At 45.7% G+C, this 20,355-nt stretch overlaps 1 protein-coding gene across 1 annotated transcript in view; it reads right to left on the bottom strand.

The window, feature by feature from the left end:
* TRIM14 (tripartite motif containing 14) overlaps nt 1–16,071 on the bottom strand; it is a 30,001-nt gene extending 13,930 nt beyond the window's left edge. Inside the window, exons 1-2 of the mRNA XM_061621937.1 lie at nt 15,565–16,071; nt 5,464–5,559 (exon numbers count right to left, since the gene is read on the bottom strand). Coding sequence (XP_061477921.1) covers nt 5,464–5,559; nt 15,565–15,945 — 477 coding nt within the window. The 5' untranslated portion in view covers nt 15,946–16,071. The remainder of the gene's footprint in view (nt 1–5,463; nt 5,560–15,564) is intronic.
* Nucleotides 16,072–20,355: the final 4,284 nt, after the last annotated feature.

The following is a 20,355-nucleotide window of genomic DNA, read 5'->3' as shown; positions in this document are numbered from 1 at the left end:
GGCGGAAGCTGAAACATTTTCCTAGTAAAATAAAAACCTGTTTTGTTAATCACAATTACATGTGTGTGTGTGTGTATAAAAATAAATCTGTAAATCTATACATTGATATTTGTTTATACCGTTCTTGTGAGCTGCTTTGAGAATGATTTGAAAAAGCTTTAAAAAGAAGCTTTCCAAAACGATTAAGTTGTGGAAATCCCTCCCTGTGCATCCAGGGATCTGCATCTGGCAACTTGCATAACTATATCCATGCATCTGGCATCTTCACTGCACAGTTTTTGGCAAATACTGAAGACGCACCTCTTTACCCTGGCTTTTGACACCTGAGATGTATATTTTTAGGACCCACCCTATTTTTTGTGATGTTGTGATTTTAAGTTGTTTTTAATTATGTATTTTAAACTGTTGTAAACCATCCTGAGACCTCAGGGTGAAGCGTGGGTAATAAATTAAAATAATCACAATAATCATATATAGGATAGTCACAGAGGTCAACACTCCCTTCATATTCTAGTCTGAGCATATGGCCAACCGCAAACTCTGTCCCTTGAGCCTTTCTCTTCCTGCTGTTTTTCCATTCAAAATCCACCCATCCCACCTTCTTTCTCACATGCAGGAAAAGGAGACAGAAGTCCTGTATCTTTTCTCCTACGTGGCAAAAAGCATCTTGGAGAAGGTGGCTTTGAGGAGACAAACAGTGGGAGGAGAGAGGGTTAAGCACTCAGCCACTGGAACCAGCTGCCTCCTGAAGCTGCTTTTTCAGATAAACAACCACACTAGGAGGCTGTTCAGACTTTGGCCCATTGTCTTACCCTTTGTCAAAGCTGGTCTAGGAAGCACCAAGTGCCACACAAGGCTGACCTACAACTAAGATGATGAGGACCTGATGGATGGTTGGGAGACCACCTGGAGCCCTGCGGATAATGCTCAGGGCTTTCTAAAGGAAGAATGGGATATAAATTTAATAGATAAAAGAAACAGAGAAGTGGCGTAGGGCCTAAAAGTGAGAGCTGAGCTCTTTGGAGAGTCCTCAAGGTAGCTATATCTTTTCCCTGGGGTGTAGAGAGAGACAGCAGCTTTGGGCAGTGTGATTCTTAGTGAATAAACACCAGAGGGGAATGGATTAAGATCACTTCCACAAGCACAACACTCCTCTGCTGAAGACTGCAGTGTGTGTAATTGCAAATGTAAGGAAAAACCTGCACCCTGCTTGAGCAACACCCATGTGTAGTTTGCCCTGAGTCCAGAAGGTTGCTATACCTGTAAAAATAATAAGCCTGGAACCCAAGTGCCAGCAGTGGTAGCATCCAGCCAATGTAAACACCGCAGGTGTGTAGGCTTCTCTGACTCAGACATTTACCAGCAGCCTTCCTGGCCTTTGGTCCACACACAAAGGAGTGGCCCAGCTGGGTTTTGATCAGTCATTTCAGTAGCCTGCTTTGCATGCAGCAGAATGCATTTTAGGGGGAAAAACCTACTAATTGTAAACTTGCAGGGGAAGAACATAGCCTCCCCACTATTTTATATAAAGCATGTGTGTGGGGGGGTTAATGTTTGACTCATTTCATCACTTCCTCCAACTCCACCCCACCCCCAGCAGTCTTTCTGAGACAGAGGACACATCATCGCAAATTCACTCTCTGCACTGGCTGCCAGGTTACTGCCTGGATTAAGGTTATGGAGGTGCTGCTATTATTACTACAAAGTCCCCCTAAAAGACCATGCCCAGCGAATCTGGCAATGCTCACTCCCATATCAACCTCAATGGATCTAATCTCAGTTATATCTGTTAAGAGACCTTGCTCCATTTTTTAAAATCTTGTTTCTTCATCACAAAATTATTTACCTTTTAAGACGACATGGTGTTCAGTGCAAGCCACATCTCTAGAACACCCTCCTCATATAAAGATTGCCAGACCACATCATTACACTTACCTGGTTAGCACATAACATTAAGCCATTGTTTACCAAACCACAAACTCTCCCACAGGCAACCAACCAAACCATAGCTTGATTTACCAGCATTTGTTTGTTTTCCAGCTGCTCTTGCCTTGCGCTTTTGTAGCTTGGTGAGCTTCTAGGAGTGGTCAAATAAATCATGGTTAAGGAAGGATTCTGGGTTCATATGTCACTCCAAGCCACAGTTAAAACAAACCAAGGTTTGTAAGCCAACAACCACCCATGGTTTCAAATTGTGGTTTGCTGGCAGTATACAAGTCATAGTTAAGTTGCTGAGTAGGGTTCACACTTAACACTATGCCATGGTTTAATACAATAAACTATGGTTTAGTGTTATATGCTAGGCAGCTGTAACTTGTTCTCACCACCCATCCCACCCTTCCTTGAAATCCTTTGGGAATCGGGCAATCACAACAAGTTTTGGAGATGGGTAGAGTGGAAAATTCTGAAGTATAGGAGCTCACCAGGATAGCCCTCACAGCCATGCTCCAGAAAATACAGACAGGTGTGTTGATCCATCATTCACACACACACAGAGTAGCAGTACATGGCTTAATACCCTGCTTACTAGGATCAGCTGACAGTCATAGAACAGTGAGCTGGCAAAGGGTGGTGTACTCGTTAGCTTGTGAGAATGTGGCTGTGGAAATCTGTGTACATATCCCTCATCAGCTATGTGGCATGGCTGCAATCCTCCCATTGCTCCTGGCAGTAAGCTCCATGCAACACCAACTGAACCTATGCCAAAGCCTCTCCTGCTGTTTTTTTTTCCTCCAAAGGTTTAATTAAACCTTTAAATTAAAGGTTTAATTTTCTCCAAATTGTTTAATTGAACAAATAAGACCCTGCCTTCCTCAAAATGGAACAGCCCAAGGGAAAGGCTGTAGATCAGTGGTAGAACACACGCTTTGCATGCAAAAGGTTTCAATGTCTGGCATCTCCAGGTAAGGCTGGGAGAGATCCTTTGCCTGGAACCCTGGACAGCTGCTGCCAATCTCCATAGAGCAGCCATCTTTCACCTGCTGCCTTCCTGCTGTTTTGGTCCACAACCCCTGCCGGCCGCAGACTTGCTAGAGCTGATAGGACTATAGTCCAAAAACAGTGTGAGGGCACCAAGTAGAGGAAAGATGGAGTATATAACACTGCGCTAGAGGGGCAAACGGTCTAACTCCATTCAATTTAGCCTTCCTATGTTCCTAGAGTCAGCTGGGATACAGAGGGCTCAAAGGTGAAACAAGGATTACTCTCATTTGTGCTGGGATATGCAGAAGATGAGAAACGGGGAGATATTTTTGCTTTTTCCTGCCTCCTATAAACGGGGGGGGGCAGGGAGGGGATCTGTAGGTTGCCAGGCATCCTTCTCAGTAGATGACTAAGGTGCACTTAATCCTGGTGAGCAGATTTGGGGCCACCTGCCTTTCCCCGCTTTTTTTGCAGGCATTTTAAATAAAATTGGTTGGTCTAATGGAAAAAAGACTATCCACACTTCTGTCTCAGTTATTGGGGCTAGAGGGTATAATTTGTCCATTATGTATTTATGCTTTCATTGTCTTTATACTATCTGAATAAACAAGTATGGCTGATACAAAAAAAATACACACACAACCCACATTTGGGCTAGGGAAAGCAAGGTTGCTAGCTATAATCCCTCTCTCACCAATTTAAAATGGCATAAGCTCTTTTGAACTGGAACTAGCTTGTTTTATCTCTCTGTAAAACGCCTGGAAGATTTTTAAGGGGCTTTATGGAAATACTCATACTGGGAGGGGAGAAGAGAGGATTGTATTATCAAGAGGGGCCTCGCCTGCCACTACACTGGAAGCGGATTTCATGTATACCAGGTAGGGCTGCCCCATGTTTTATTAGACAGACATCTTTAGGCAATTTATAGCAGAACTAGCCACTTTCATGAGAAATGCCAGTTTTGAAACCTCTGTTTGCCAAAATAACAGGATTCCATGTGTGGGGAGGGGGAAAGTTCAAGAAAAAGCTGGCCTCCAGTGCCTGCTGATTTTCACCCACAAATGCCCTGTATTCTCCACAGCTGGGCTTACTTTACCAGCTGGGGGGAAACCAGTCTAGGGGAGCCTTTGCAAAGGAGAATCAAGCAGCAAGGGAAAGGTTGTGTACACTATCCCCCTACATTGCAAGAGCAACATGAAAATTCTCCAATGGAGTCAATGGGAACTCCCCCTTATTGCTGATTGCAATGTGAGGGGCTGGTTTTCATCAGGATTGCAGATAGGAATGGGAGGATTAAACGTCCCCTCCCTGTGAGCAGTGGTACAAATGAAAATCTCTCTCTCTCTCTCTCTCTCTCTCTCACTCTCACTCTCTCTCTCTCTCACACACACACACACACACACACACACACACGGGATACACACACACACACACACACACACACACACACACACACACACACACACGGGATTCAATAAGATACCCCTCTGACAAGGCTGTAAACCACCCAATGTATGGTGTAGCTATGATCTCACTGTAAGTCTGTGGGCAGGGACTTGCAGATCTTATACAAGTTGCTCTAGGAATCTTTTTGGCTAAAGAGCATCCCTCCCCACAATACTTTAATTAAATCATTAAATAAGTCAGACCAGGCCAGGCTTAAAAACATTTCATTCTTCGAAGAATAATAGGATTTCTGAGGGTTTCTGAAGGCAAAGGTATTTTATTTATAAATTTATTAACCCTGTCTCCCCCTCAGCATTCAAAAACCAGCTAACGGACAACAGAAAACCATACAAAAAAAATAAATCAAAAGATTAAAATAAAAAGATGGCATATCACCCAACCAGTACAGCCCTTTCACCTTCAATCCCACTGATTTCAATGTCAGATTTCAGCAAAGTTAATGCTTAAACTTTGGCTGGATCAAACCCATAAAACACTGAGAGATCAAAACAGCGGAAAACCTAACACAGCCCATAAAAAACCCATACACCAGTTTTAAGAGGTGGACCATGGACTGTGGCCAGTACACCTGCTGCGCCATGCTGGAAGATCCTGGCCACGTGGGACCAACACACTAGGTTGCTTCTTCCCACGCTGGCATTGCTCCCCATGGAAACCACAGCAACTCTGACACGGGGACAGGAGGAGAACTACAGCGTGGGTTTAACCCCAGGGTGTAGCCAATGTAGTAGATACTCCATATGTAAATGAAATATCACATTAACATTTAAGGAAAATGCCAAGGGAAAGCCTCTTGCTCTTTGCAAAGAGCCCTGCTCAGCGCTTTGCAGTGCCAGCCCTCAGCTGACCGGCAACGCTCCAAAGCGCCACACAGGACTCTTTGCAAGCCCTGCATGGTACCATGACGTTCCAACAATTGTGGAGACTTCTAAGTGCCCCATCACCTGACAGCATTGCAACTTACCAAATTGATCCACAAGGGGTGGGAGAAACAAGGATCTGGACAGAAGTTCCTCATCCCTGCACTATATGAAAAAATACTATCATCACAGTAATGAGTATATTTTCATTTACCTTAAGTTCATTAGTAGTTTCTTCTATATGTTTTGTGTTGTCAATTTCCTGATTCTTCTTTAGTGCCAACTGTTTCAAATGCGATGCCATAATCTCCTGTGTTTTCAGAATATTTGCAGAAGAAAACACATCACTGATTGAGACATGTTCAAACCAACTTACACTCTACTTCCAATGTTCAGGCTGTGAGTGCCATTGCCCATGCAGCCAAAACAGCATTACCCACTTTCAAGAGGGAGGTATCAGCAGACAAGGTTTGCAAAAAACATATGTTTAAAAATGTTTAGGGGGGGGAAATGCCAACATGAGGACCCCAAAAGCAACCAAATGAGGACTAAGGATGTCCAGTGGCCTTGATATGCTGACTGACTGGGGGGGGGGGAGGAATGAACAACTGGGAGAGGGGGAATGAAGTGGAATCCTGAACAGCAGTACTCTACACTGCAACATTTTGTTGCACACCACAACAAAATGCAGACTGTTCATTCAGTGTAACGTACAAAGCGCCTTGCTGGGTCAGCCCAAAGATCCATCTAGTTCAGCATCTTCCTTCCCGAGAGGCCAGCCAAATGCCACTGAGAGGTTTGTCTTCCAGATCCATTTTTATCCACACCAGAGCCGATCAAGATTTCTGTAGAACAGTCCTACAGAACAGCGAACAAAACTTCTCTTTTTACTGTAATCAACTACTGTTCAAAAGTTTTAAAAGTTTGGCAATCATGAAGGAAATTGCTGAGGAAAATAAGGCATGTTTGCTTGCCAATGAGTAGACCCTCTTGGATGGCTTTAAAAGAAGATTAGACAAATTCATGGAGGACAGGGCTATCAATGGCTACTAGCCAGGATGGCTGTGCTCTGCCACCCTAGTCAGAGGCAGCATGCTTCTGAAAACCAGTTGCCGGAAGCCTCAGAAGGGGAGAGTGTTCTTGCACTCGGGTCCTGCTTGCGGGCTTTCCCCAGGCACTTGGTTGGCCACTGTGAGAACAGGATGCTGGACTAGATGGGCCACTGGCCTGATCCAGCAGGCGCTTCTTATGTTATGTTCTTACATGAACAGAGCTTCTGAAAGAAGCAGGAAAACAGTCACGCATGTAGGTAATTCAGATTTTAATGGATCCAGCAGAAATGCTGCAAAAATTCTAACTCTTGGTTTGGACTAAACCATGGTTTAGCGCTATGGGAACAAGCTTGGGTGAGCCTTAGGTTCGTGCACTCCCGAAGGACGTGGGAAGCATCCACTTCCTGATTTTAAGAGTCAGAGTTTCTCTTTATGTTTGAACTGGGAACTCATTAGTTATAACATAATTATGCTAATAATTATAATTGTAACTTTTAAATCTGTTTAAACAGCAGATTCATGGACTAAAGTTTCAGTTTTGCAAGCAAGTCCACAAGGCCTTACCTGAATATAATTTCTCCCAGAGAACAGACCATCAGATGGGATAACAGCGCCACCTAGCATCAGCAGGCAGGAATCATATGATTTTTTAGGAAGTAGCAACCCTCGCAAGATCCCAGACTATTCACTGATGAGCAGCCTGAAGGATACTGTAATGATGACAACCTAATACACACTTAAAGAGAAAAACCTAGAGATAAAAATGGAAAAATCCTATATTTCCTCTTAAAGCAAAAAAAAGACAACTCAAAAAAGAGAAGACTTCATTATTTATTTCATGACAACCATTCCCCAAAGAATGTTCAGAATAAACATTTCCCAATAACAACTTACACAACCTTAACATGAGCAAGACAAACAATATGTTGCTCCCAACCTCGGGCAGCCAGTCTGTGATTCCTGTTTCCTCCCATGACTGGGTCCTGATGGTCTGTTCTCCAGGAGAAACTATGTTCAGGTAAGGACAACAGCTCCTTCTCCCTGGAGAACAGCCCATCAGATGCGATGTACCGAAGCATCTGAAGGCAAAGGGTGGGAAGCTGCCTGAGACTAAACAGGAAAGTACATAGAAAGAAAGCCATCACATATGCTTCAGGTGTGGATAGTAACATGCTGTAACACAAGTCTATTGAAGGTGGCTTCTGCAGAGGCATATTTATCTATCTTGTAGTGGGAGATAAAGGTATTTGGTGAGGACCGGGTAGCTGCCCTACAAATCTCTAACAAGGGAGCAATCACAGCAAAGGAAGCAGAAGCAGCCGCCACCCTAGAAAAGTGAGCCATAACATGTGAAGGAGCAGGAAGGTGCAATGTCTCATAAGCCAAACTAATGCAAGCTGTAAGCCACCCAGCGAGGGTAGCAGATGGGACACGTTTATCCATATACTTTGGATGAAAGGACACAAAGAGCAATTCAGACTGTTGAAATTCTTTTGTTTGTTGAACATAAACCTTTAATGCTTGCCGGACGTCCAGTGAGTGCCACGCCTTTTCATGTGGATGGATTGGAGTAGGGCAGAAGGTGGGAAGAATCAGATCTTGCTGGCGATGATACACCAAGTCCACCTTAGGGATAAAAGCTGGGTCCGTCTGAAGAATTACTCTGTCAGCGTGGAAAACACAAAGATGTTTGGCCATGGAAAGAGCATTTAATTTGGAAATTCTCTGTGTTGAGGTGATTGCCACCAAGAAAGGAACCTTCAATGAAAGCATAAGCAGAGGTATGTGTTTAAAGGCTCGAATGGCAAGAGCTGGAGTGCCTGCAGGACCTTGTGGAGGTTCCACGTGGGGAAACGATGGACAGACGGTGGACAAGAGGCAGCTGCCCCACGAAGGAAACCTTTCACAAGTGGATGAGACCCAACTGTTCCCGAAGAATGAAGTGACAAGACTGAAGAGATGGCCAAGATGTATCAACGTAAGGTATTCACTTTAAGGCCCAGATGGAGACCATCTTGCAAAAACCCCAGAACGTGAGGTATCTGTACTCTAGAAGGATGTAGATCCTTACATGAATACCACACAGCAAAGGCTTTCCAGGTTGATTGATAGATCCTTCTCGTGGAAGGCCGCTGTGCTGCCAGGTAGGTATCAATTACGTCTGAAGAGAGGCCGGAACATCTCAAGAACTGTGGGTTCTGGATGAAACACTGGACCCTGTGAGCAAAGGTCTCCTTGCAGGGGCAGCCTCCATGGAGCAGTCAATGAGAGACGGAGGAGTTCTGAGAACCACAGGCAACAAGGCCAGAATGGCGCTACTAGGATCAGCTCTGCCCTCTCAGACCACAGTTTTTGAAGGCAACGTGCAATGAGAGGCTCTGGGGGGAATGCATAAAGTAGACCTGAGGCCAGTGCATTGACAGGGCATCCGTCCCCTCTACCTTGTCCATATAGTACCTCATGTAGAAAAGGGTACTTGATAGTTGTAGCAAGAAGCAAACAGATTGAGAGTTACCTTGCTGAAATGTTGTTCCACCTTTGTGAAGATTGTTGGATGCAGTTTCTATTCTCCCAGCGTTATCTGTTGTCTGCTGAGCCAATCTGCTGTAACATTTAAGTTACCAGTCAGATGCTCTGCCTGCACCGACAGTTGAAGTTCCGCCCAGTTGAAGAAAGAGGCTGTCTCGAGCTGCAGGCTTCAAGAGTGCATTCCCCCCTGCCTGTTGAAGTATGCCTTCACAATAGTATTGTCGGTGTGCAACAGGACGTGAAGGAGATTGAACTTCATGATGAAATGCACTATGGCAAGGCTTGCTGCACAAAGTTCCAGCCAGTTGATACTGTGGTGAGCTTCCTGATCTGACCACTGCCCTTGAATGTAGTCACCCAGGCAATGGCCGCCCCAATCAACCAGGTTGGCATCCATAGTCACAACAGTCTGTGGAGGATACCTGAACGGCATCCCCTTCTGGAGATTCGCATGCACCATCCATCACCGGAGAGATAACCAGAGGAAGTGGGGTAAATGAACAAGGCGGTGAGTAGTGGCTGCAATCTCATCCTGGTAAGGCAGTAGAGTCCATTGCAGGGCCCTGGTGTGATGCCAGTTCCAAGGAGTGATCTCTATGGTGGAAATCAGAAGGCCCAGGACTTTGGCCACAGCCATTAAATCCGCCAAAGGAGAAGAGCGAAGAGCAGTCACTGAGGATGCAACATTATAGACCCTCTCTAGGGATAAAGAAATCATTAATCTGTGTGTTTTGATGAGTGCCCAAAGATGCTGAAGTTGTTGAGTGGGAGACAAATGGTTCTTCTTGGCACTGATGAGGAACCCATGAGATTAATACAGCCAGAGTTAACTGGATGTCTGTTTCTGCTTTCTGTGCTGTTTCAACCTTACCAAGAGGTCAATCAGGTAAGGATAGACATGGACCCTCCGGAGGCGTGCCACCAGTGTGACCATGATTTTTGTGAAGACCCTCGGTGCAGACGAAAGGCCGAATAGTAGGGCCCAGTACTGAAAATGAAGATTGCTGTAGGCCAAACAAAGGTACCTCCTGTGATCTGGATGGATCGGGACAGTGCTTCTTTGATGGAGGAGAGGGATTCCATCTGGAATTTCCGACACTTGACATATTGATTGAGGAATTTGAGATCCAATATGGCTCTCCATGACTTGTCTCATTTGGGTACCACAAAGAAAAAGGAGTACATCCCTGTGAAGCGGTCTTTGTGAGGTACCTCCTCGATGGCCTGAATGTAAAGAAAATGCTCTATCGCCTCTTGCACTATCCATTTCTTGTCGATTAAACTGGAAGCTGGGGAAAGAACAAATCTGGTGGGAGGGAGAGCCAACAACTCAATCTGGTAACCCAACTCTACTGAGTCCTGCACCCACCGGTCTGTGACATGTTGCCTCCGCAATGCAGAGAAGTGTTGGAGGCGACTCCCAACTGGTGGGAGTAGAACGTCAGTACTGTTGCTGGTGCTGCTGTCTGCCTCCCCTGGAGGAAGCAGAGAGGTTGATTAATCTTCCACCTGAGTGAGATTGTTGTCTGCCCTGAAACTGTTCCAGTACGGGCAGTTGGAGTACAAGTTGCAGCCCCTACTAGTCTCCTGGGACCCTGAAAGGCGGGAAAGGCTGACTGATAAGAAGTAGCAGACACCGAATAGGGTATGTATCTTTTGAAGGGTCGTCTCTCCTCACAATGAGTGGTTAGCAAGACAGGCTTCCTCTTTTCTTTGGGATCGACCAGGACCTCTTTCAAAGAGTTGTCCCCAAAACGTTTATGACCCACATAAGGTGCCGCAGAAAGATTTACTCTTGCTATTGTACCTGCATCCCAGTGATGGAGCCAGAGGGTTCTGCATGCCACCACTCCTGTAGCCAAGGAGCGTGCAGTGAACTGAACTGCATCCAACGTGGCATCAGACACAAAAGCTGCAGAATGGTGTAGTTTCAGCCGAGTCTTATGGATGTGGTCTGGATCCTGATGAGGTTCGTCCAGGAGCTCATCAAGCCAAACCATTGATGCTCTAGAAAAAACAGAAGCTGTGCACGCTGCTCTGAGCGCAAGGACAGATGTCTCATGCAACTTGCGCAGAGAGAAGTCCAGGCAACATTGAGAGGCATCTTTGAACTGCACATCCCCTTCTTTGGGGAGCAGCAATCGAGACACTACAGTAGAGATAGATTGATCCACTTCTGGGACTTTTAGGACATCCACGAAGGCGGGGTCAAGATTATAAAATTTCTTGACCATTGCTGGAGTGTGCTTGAAATGTAGAGGAGCCTCCCATTCCATGCTGGTGAGCTTCTTGAAAGGTCCAGCAACTGGTATATAACGAGCTGAAGACATGGGCTCTTTTAAAACAGACACACTTTGGGTGGGTTCCGGTATTGCAGTTGGATCCCCAACAGCCTCATTCAAGTTCAAGGCCTCTAAAGTCTTACAAAGTAGAAGCACATAATGTACTGGTTTGAAAAGCCTATGGGACGAAGCTTCTTCCACTGTAGCCCCATTACTCCACTCTCCTTTATCACTTTCAGGCTCCAGGGATGGATCAAGATGGCCCAAAGCGGCCTCAGAACCTTTGGATTGGATAGCAAGTCGACCCAGAGATGCAGTGGTAATGAAAGGATCAGAATCCCCAAGGTCTTCCTCTTCTGAAGAATGGCCAGCACCCCCAAAAGGGCATCTTTGAGTTGGGCTAGAGCTTCAGGAGTCAAATGCAAAATTTGAGGACCTGGTGGAGGTGGAGGTGGAGGCAGGTTAGGGTCTGTGGCAGATGACTGAGGCGCAGACTGATGATGTTCAGCACATTCTTTGTCAGGAACTGAATGGCCACCACCTACATGCTCTGGAGCACCAATGTACCGTGCTCTCTTAGTGGCCATAGTAACAGTGGACTGAGGTTGGGCCTGATGAGGCTTCTCATCTGTCTTATGCTGTGCATTGTCAGCTTTTTCATTTGCCTTATGCTGTGCACTCTCCGTAGCGTGAGCATGAAAGGCAGCTTTGCCATGCTTTTTCTTTTTAAGCGCCTTTTTGTGCTGTAATGTGGAAGTTGAGGCAGACACCTTAGGGGGATGTGCCACAGAGACGGAGGACTCTACATCCAGAAGGGTTATGCCACTGGCATCATCTAGCATGACTGTGCCACTCTTCTGGCCTGGGACATCAGCAACAATAGATACAGCCGCCATGACAGCACAGCTCAACTCACATGCACAGGTGGGGGCTGTGGAGGACGAGTATAATACTGGCTGCTCAACTCACACGCACTGGTGGGGGGCGTGGAGGAACCGTATTTCAAATGGCCACTAAGTTGGTATTGAATATGGACACTAATTCGGCCCCACAGTTAACTTTTCCTGCAGCAGATCAGGAAAGATTGAGAAGGAAGAGAAAGAGTTTTTTAAAAAAAAATAGAAAAAAGAACCCACAAGGAACACGGTGGCAGAAGGTGAATACACAAGGGAGGAAGTGGAAGGGGATAAGGGGAGAAAAAAAGGAAGATGAGGGTTTTTTAAAAACAACACTTAGGACCTCACAGACAGTGAAGTATACAAATGTGAGAGAACAGGGAACCCAACAATAACTGGAAATGAGAGGTGAGGTGGGTAAAAACAGTTAGAAAACAAAAAGGCATGCAGCCTGGGGGGAACGGGGGACAGAGGAGACCCCTGAGCGAAACCAGCCCTCAGGAAAACAGCCAGAAAACAAAAAAGGCAGCAGCCACACTACCACTCAAAATGGTGCCTGCCACAATGGCGGTTAAAAAGAGGAGCCATTGTGCTGCCACTCTACGGAGCAGGGCAGGCAGCCTGGGGGGACTGGGGGAGAAAAGAAGCCCCAAGCAAACAAGCCCTCAGCAGAAACCCTCAGCAAAGCCCCCAAAACTCCTGGGAAAAAAGTGTTTTTTTAAAAAAAAGACACATTGAAATGAAGAGAGATGAAGATATTGGGTTCCGAAATAACAAAAGAACTAGAAAAGAACGAAGCTACTTAGAAGCAAGTAGAAATACGATCCACCTAGATGCAGGAGGCAGGAATGGTCTGGGATCTCGCCAGGGTTGCTACTTCCTCAAAAAACATGTGATTCCTTCCTGCTGACTCTAGGTGGCGCTGTTATCCCATCTGATGGGCTGTTGTCCAGGGAGAATGTATTAGCCTACAGGAATGTTTCTTCTTTTTAAAAAATTGCTCGTCCCCTGGACAGAACACCACAGTTGGCTCTACTAAATCTGTTTACGGACAGTAATATGGACTTAAAGTGTAAATAACTGATATGTCATTTACTCATGGCAGTTTGACTAACAATGGCCAAGCATTAGAAAGACATGCAAGGGATTAATTTAACATATTGGTACCAAAAAGTATGGTAGATTACAATAGCTGAAAACATTACACAAAAGCTGAAAGTTCAGCGAGGTCAAACAAAAAAAGCTGACTTTATTGGGGAATGGTTTGAATATATCAGTTATGTTAACAAGACAGCCAACAATGTAAAACCTCCAGATCAACTTCTTTGCATTTGGAACCCATGAACGGATATGATGTCTACGCTGGCTGTACATGCACTGTTAATGTTATCTTCTTATCCCGTTCATAACTTTATGTCTGATTCATCATATAGCAGTGATATTTTCTTTTATAACTAGGTGTCAGAAAGTAATTTATAAAAAGTTTAGTTGAATCTATTCTAAAATGTGTAGTATCGTACACAGACTTAGTGTTACATGACTGTAGTCCTCATTTACAGATGTTTATTATGTATAATTCTTTAAAAAAAATTAAGTGTTTCTGCTAGTTTATACAGTGTTAACCCAAGCTAGTCATTCGCTGCACATTTCTCCTCCATATCGTATTAAGTTGCTAATCGTTTGTGGCACATTCATACCCTGAGAGAAACAGTCCTCTTCCAGTTCATACAGTTGTCCTTAACTGGTAGCCTGGAAATTAAATTTACTTAACACAAGCAATTAAGCTATATGCCAGCCTGTTTTAGTTGATTACACTGTGGGGTCTAATTTTAATTAGCAAGGCTGAGACTTAATTTTGAAGCTACTTTGGTGCTGGTGTGTTCCTGAGGTCCAGGCCAGTCTTAGCGAAACTGATTCCCACTTTGCTTGTTCAACTCTGGTACAAGGTACCAGGTATTAAATGGAAAATGCATCCATAAAAAATCCATCAATTGTTTCTCTGCAATAAACACATTGAAAACAGGAAGAACTGTGTCTCCAGTTCCAAGTAGTGGGGGTGGGTGGGAGAGAGTGAGCTTGGGCATTTAACAATCAGTCATGTGCCATTCACACTTGACAGCACCACAGAATGTACTTTGCCATTTAAATCTGGGCACTTTTTAGACCCATATCAAAAAGTAAAGTGCGATCTGGCCCTGGGGAAGATACTCTACTTCTGTTCTCCATATATAAAATGGGAGTAACACTGGACTGACCTCATATGGCTGTGAACAGCACAAAGACAATAAAACATTCTCAAGTGTATCACACTATCCAAAAAACATTTCGATCACAAATAGGTGGTTACAAAAGAACATTGGAGTGGGGAATCAACATGCCACCTTTATTAGACCTAACACAGACCACTGTGCACGCTTTCTAGTCAACTCTTCCCCAGTCTACTGTCTATGTGTTTTTTTCCCTATTCTCTGCATAACAATGGAGAAGAGAGCCAAAGTGAATTCTGATTGGTGTTAGAGACTGATTTAGATAATTGCTGTTTTATATTTCCAACAGCTGGTATAGCACAGTTGGGAGGAGAACCTGGCTGGGAGTCCAGAGTCTGAGAGTTCAAATCCCCACTAGTGTCTCCTGGGTGTAAAGGACCAGCTAGATCACCCCCACAATGAGTGGCTCAGGGGTTACGTGCCCTGCCACCTGTGCAGCCGTGGGCAAGCTGCATAGTCCCAAGGAGCCCAGTTGCCTCCCAGCTGGTTGCAGACAAGGAAGGGTCTGGCTTGTGCAGCTGTGGCAAGCTGAGCAGGCCCTAGCCAGCTGGTGAGGACTAGCCTCAGAGGGAGGCAATGGTAAACCCCCTCTGAATACCGCTTACCATGAACACCCTATTCATGGGGTAGCCATAAGTTGGGATTGACTTGAAGGCAGTCCTTTTCCATTTAAATTTCCAAAGAAAGATCCTCCTTTTCTTTCTCTGCCCCAACATGCCTGTTTGTAATTGGAGACGTTTTTGCACAAGGTACAATTTTAACAAATTACTCTGCAGAGGCGTTTCATCTACCATTTTGTGATATCAGAGAAAGAAAATATAAGGACCTTGTACAGTTAGTTTATAAGCACTGAGTGTGGACTGTGCCCTTACTCTTTTTCTGTGTATATCTTATGTGTAGGGGAATAATTGTAATCAATTCCAAAAGGGCAGCTATGTTAATCTGTTACAGTAAATATCAGAGATTTTGCTACCTTAGCAGATTTATTATGGCACCAGCCTTGAAAGCCTAGAGCTGTCCATGAAATCTGATATCACAATTTCGTACCTTTATCACAAAGCCTTCTTACTTGGCATCTGCTGTAATAATCAGGCATGGAAATCAAGAGTGGGGGCGGCTAAACTGTGACTGTCCAGATTATGATGAAGATGGACCGCAGGTCCCATCATCCCTGACCATTAGCCATGCGGGCTGAGGCTGACGGGAGCGGGAGCCTAATCACACCTGAAGCGCCACAGGTCCCCCAGCCCTATCATGGAGAGTATTTACGTGTTTTCCTTCCAGCATACCTGTTTGCCTTGCGCCGCCTGGGCGATGAGGTCGACTTGGTGGCCGCGGTGGGGGCCCAACGCCGGGCAGAGCGCGCAAACGCACAGCGCGCACTCTTCGCAGAACAGCTCCAAAGGGCGCCCGTGGTGATCGGCGCACCAGCGCTCCAGATCTCGCAGGACGCGTAACTCCTCCGTCGCCTCCCCGGCTGGGCACAGACGGTGGCCTCGGAAAGCCCCACTGGGCTCCCCGTCCGGTGCCAGGTGCGGCCGCGCGTGGGCCTCGCAGAGAGAGCTCAAGCAAGTGAGGCAGCTCCATGCCGCCGCGCTCGGCTCCCCCTGCGCGCACAGGTCGCAGGTCGCCCCGGCGGCGGCAATGTCGTCTCGCTCACGCTGCGCCATGAGCTCCAAGACACCGAAGCAGGCACGGGAGAGAGAGGCAGGGGGATGGGCAGGCCAGGGCCTGGCAGGCAGTCGGCGCTTAGGCAGAGGAAACCGAAACTCAAGGAGATGCTGCAGGCGCACACGGAGCCGCCTGTCAGAGATGGGAGGGGCCCGACGCGACTTGGGTTGGTTCGCCACCCGCAGAGATCCTCGGAAGGGCACGTGCTCGGCGGTAAAACCTGAGCGAGGACGGCGGCCGCTAAAAAAAGGTGCTTAACGACTGACAATCAAGGTTTGAACAAAGAAAAGAAAAAAAGTCATATACAAAAAGACGGGGAGGGGCCTCGCTAAATAACATGAAGTCCAAAATCACCACAGACTGTATCGCAGGTGCCGTTTTGGAATACGTTACAAAAGCAACAGTGCTCTTACGCCCAGGTGATTAGAGCCTCAGGCAGCGCCAAGTGACAACCTGCGACTTCAGCCAGCAGGGAAATCGCTTCCGAAGGGTCCACCGACAAAAACGAAATCCCAAACACTTGTGCAGTACTTACAAAGTGCGACATGCGAGAAGCAAGGCGCTGCCCATAGTTCTTGTCTGCTATATGCTAAGTTTTAACGACTTCTAATCAGGAAACCGTTCTTGGTACTGGCCGGCCCTCTGGCTTTAAGGGAAATTCCATGACGGAAAGCTTCCTAAAATCTTGGGGTGAGGATAGACCACCCACATCAAACGGCGGAGGTCAACAGGACTCACAGCTCCCCCCCCCGTTTCTCACGTGTGATGTCTCTTAGTATGAATATGCTGGGAAGCGAGAGTGGGTGGTAAAAGACAACGGATTTTAGGGAGAACCTCCCCTTCACAAAAAGTCACTGGATGAGAAGCTAAGAGCAGAATCCCCTTTTCCCAAGGGAGCAGTTTTAAAATTAAAAAAACAAAAAACAAAGGCAAGCTCGCTCTGTACACCTTCAGACACACCCAACTCCAGGTGTGACTTTTGAGAATTGGTTTGCAACCCTAAGTGTAAGGAGAATGGGGAAGCCCACAAAAACAATACTTACAAATAATGCACTCGGTGGGAATACTTCTTGTCCAGCCAAGACCGAGTTAGTGAGAGAATGCTTTTCTATATAAATCAGCTTCATTTCTTCAAGTTCATGAACTAGTCTAGTCTGGTAACACAAGGTAGTATCTACCATTCTACCTGTTACACCAGAGTGAGGTGCAAGAATTCTGACCTGTACCTTGTACTGTGAAGTGCCAACGGGATAGGCATTTTTATGTGTTACCATATTAACTCTTGTTGTGCTAAATTAGTTAAGCAGAGAGTAACAGCGGTCTGAAATGCGAGTGTGCCAGTGTGTGTGTGTGCATTTACCTAAGAAAGCAGGCTTTTACCCTGTATCACGATCACTGAGACTTAAGACTTAATAAAATAAGAAAAGCTACTTTATTTATAGAAATACATAGATAGAAAGGCATATAAGTGTACATCATACATACTAAGTTGGAGGTGCAACGCCCAGGCGTGGGAATTGCCTTCATGGCTAGGAGAGAGAGCAGAGACAAAGGTGTCCCCTCTCTCCCAGACAGTCCGAGAAGAGAGGGCGGGAGGAAGAGGGGCAGATATCAGTTGGGAAGTCAGTCAGAGCATCACAGGTAAAGGTAATCAAGCCTATCTATCTGGAGGACCCTAACTCTATCTCCCTTCTGGAACATTTTATTTTATTTATTTATTTAATTTAATTTATATACCGCCCTAAGCCCAAGGGCTCTCTGGGCGGTGTACATAACAATAAAACAATCAGAAAATATATAAATACAATAATACAATGGAATCAAACCAAACAGACGTAAACAAAAATCAAAACAGCAGCAAAATACATCAATAAATATTAATAGTACACATTAAAATGCCTGGGAATATAAAAAGGTTTTCACCTGGCGCCGAAAAGATAGCAGCGTCGGCGCCAGGCGCACCTCATCAGGGAGACCATTCCACAGTTCGGGGGCCACAACCGAAAAGGCCCTATTTCTAGTCACCATCCTCCGAGCTTCTCGATGGGATGGTACTCGGAGGAGGGCCTTAGATGTTGAGCGCAGTGTACGGGTAGTTTCATATTGGGAGAGGCGCTCCACCAGGTATTGCGGTCCCATGCTGTGTAAGGCTTTATAGGTCAAAACCAGCACTTTGAATTTAGCCCGGAAACAAATAGGAAACCAGTGCAGACGGGCCAGAACAGGTGTTATATGAGCGGACCTTCTGGTCCATGTCAACAATCTGGCCGCTGCATTCTGGACTAACTGTAGTTTCCGAACTGTCTTCAAGGGCAGCCCAACGTAGAGCGCATTGCAGTAGTCCAATCTAGAAGTTACCAGAGCATGAACGACTGAGGCGAGGTCGTCACTGTCCAGATAGGGACGTAGCTGGGCTACCAATCGAAGATGGTAGAAAGCATTCCGTGCCACTGAGGCTACCTGAGCCTCAAGAGACAGGGAAGGGTCGAAAAGAACTCCCAAGCTACAAACCTGTTCTTTCAAGGGGAGTGTAACCCCATCCAGAACAGGGTGAACATCCACCATCTGGGCAGAGAAGGCACTCACTAACAGCGTCTCGGTCTTGTCTGGATTAAGCTTCAGCTCCCATCCAATCCATTATCGCGGCCAGGCAACAGTTTAGTATGTTAACAGCCTCACCTGAGGAAGATGAAAAGGAGAAATAAAGTTGCGTGTCATCAGCATACTGGTGACAACACACTCCAAAACTCCTGATGACTGCACCCAGCGGCTTCATATAGATGTTAAAAAGCATGGGGGACAGTACCGATCCCTGTGGGACTCCACAATGGAGAGTCCAGGGTGTCGAACAGTGTTCCCCAAGCACTATCTTCTGTTGACGACCCACCAAGTAGGAGCGGAGCCAGTGCCAAGCATTACCCCCAACTCCCAACTCCGTGAGCCTTCCCAGAAAGATACCATGGTCGATGGTATCAAAAGCAGCTGAGAGATCAAGGAGAATCAACAGGGTCACACTCCCCCTGACCCTCTCCCTACAAAGGTCATCATACAGGGCGACCAAGGCTGTTTCGGTACCAAACCCAGGCCTAAAACCGGATTGAAACGGATCGAGATAATCAGTGTCATCCAAGAGCCCCTGGAGCTGGCCGGCCACCACCCGTTCCAGAACCTTGCCCAGGAACGGAACATTCGCCACAGGTCTATAGTTGTTCAAGTTATCTGGGTCCAAGGAGGGTTTCTTCAGGAGCGGTCTCACTACCGCCGCTTTTAGGCAGTCAGGGACCACTCCCTCTCGCAAAGAGGCATTAATTACCTCCTTGGCCCAGCCGGCGGTTCCGGTCCTGCCAGCTTTCACCAGCCAACATAAACAAAAGAACAAAACAGGAGTTGCTCTTGCCCCACTTCCAACATTAACAAGGTCCCTATATGTAATAAACTTGCACACCAGCATGACAGCATGTTAAACTTCTGATGTTGTTTACTACATGCAAAGAGCTTTCTCTCTCTCCAAAAGATGACTTTTCTACCACCTGCAGCTCAAGGGGGTCTAAAAATGGCTGTGACAATGTTTTCAGAGTGGAAAGCACCCTGAAAACGTGATCTGTGTGCTGTGGCAATTTAAAGTAAATTTAGGAAAGCAACTGGAAATAAAAACAGCCAGTATTGTAACACCTTCATAAAAATATATGGTGCAGCTACATATGGAATACTGTGTACACTTTGGGTACCATCTTAATTGGGGCTTTTGAAAGTTTAGCTGTGTTGAAGCTTACACCGATACGTTGTTCATAAATCAGAGGCAAATGTTACTGGACTTTCAGCACCTGCTAATCATTCATAGCCTATTCTGGGCTGGTCCACTGGATACAATTCATCTTATATTTATGTTCAAAAATGCTATGTCAGTGCTATGTCAGTATTCTGTGCTTAATAGAACATGACTATGATGGAGGATCCCTCAAGCATTCTGGCCCCAAGCAATTTGGGTCCTTCAAAATGAAGGAAAAATGGATTTCTTTCCCTATATTCACACACAACAGGCATTAAAAGCAGGCCTGTGTGTAGGGAAAGCAGGAAAATGGTCAAGTTCACCTTGCTATAAATTCCTGAGCTTTCTGTGCCAAAATTGGCCAATGCGTAACTGGCAGATCATTAATTTGGTATTGTTTTAAGCAAAATTCGTACAATCTTTTGATTAATATACTTTTACTATTTGATCTTGGAAAAGAGGTTTCTAGTCTCGTATGCTGCAGAGCAATGGCCTCATCTAAGGGAAGTCTTCATAACAGAATCAAGGTAGAAGGGAGATAAAATCTGAGCTCAATACTGATTTTTTTCAATAGCATGTGTATAATTTTACTTCATAAATATAATAAGTGTGTTCTCGAGGTAAGAGGTATGTGATGTTC

Source organism: Rhineura floridana, chromosome 1, assembly GCF_030035675.1.
Source record: "Rhineura floridana isolate rRhiFlo1 chromosome 1, rRhiFlo1.hap2, whole genome shotgun sequence".
NCBI lineage: Eukaryota > Metazoa > Chordata > Lepidosauria > Squamata > Rhineuridae > Rhineura > Rhineura floridana.
The sequence above is the reverse complement of the archived record's forward strand: the minus strand, read 5'-3'. Positions and strand labels throughout refer to the sequence as shown.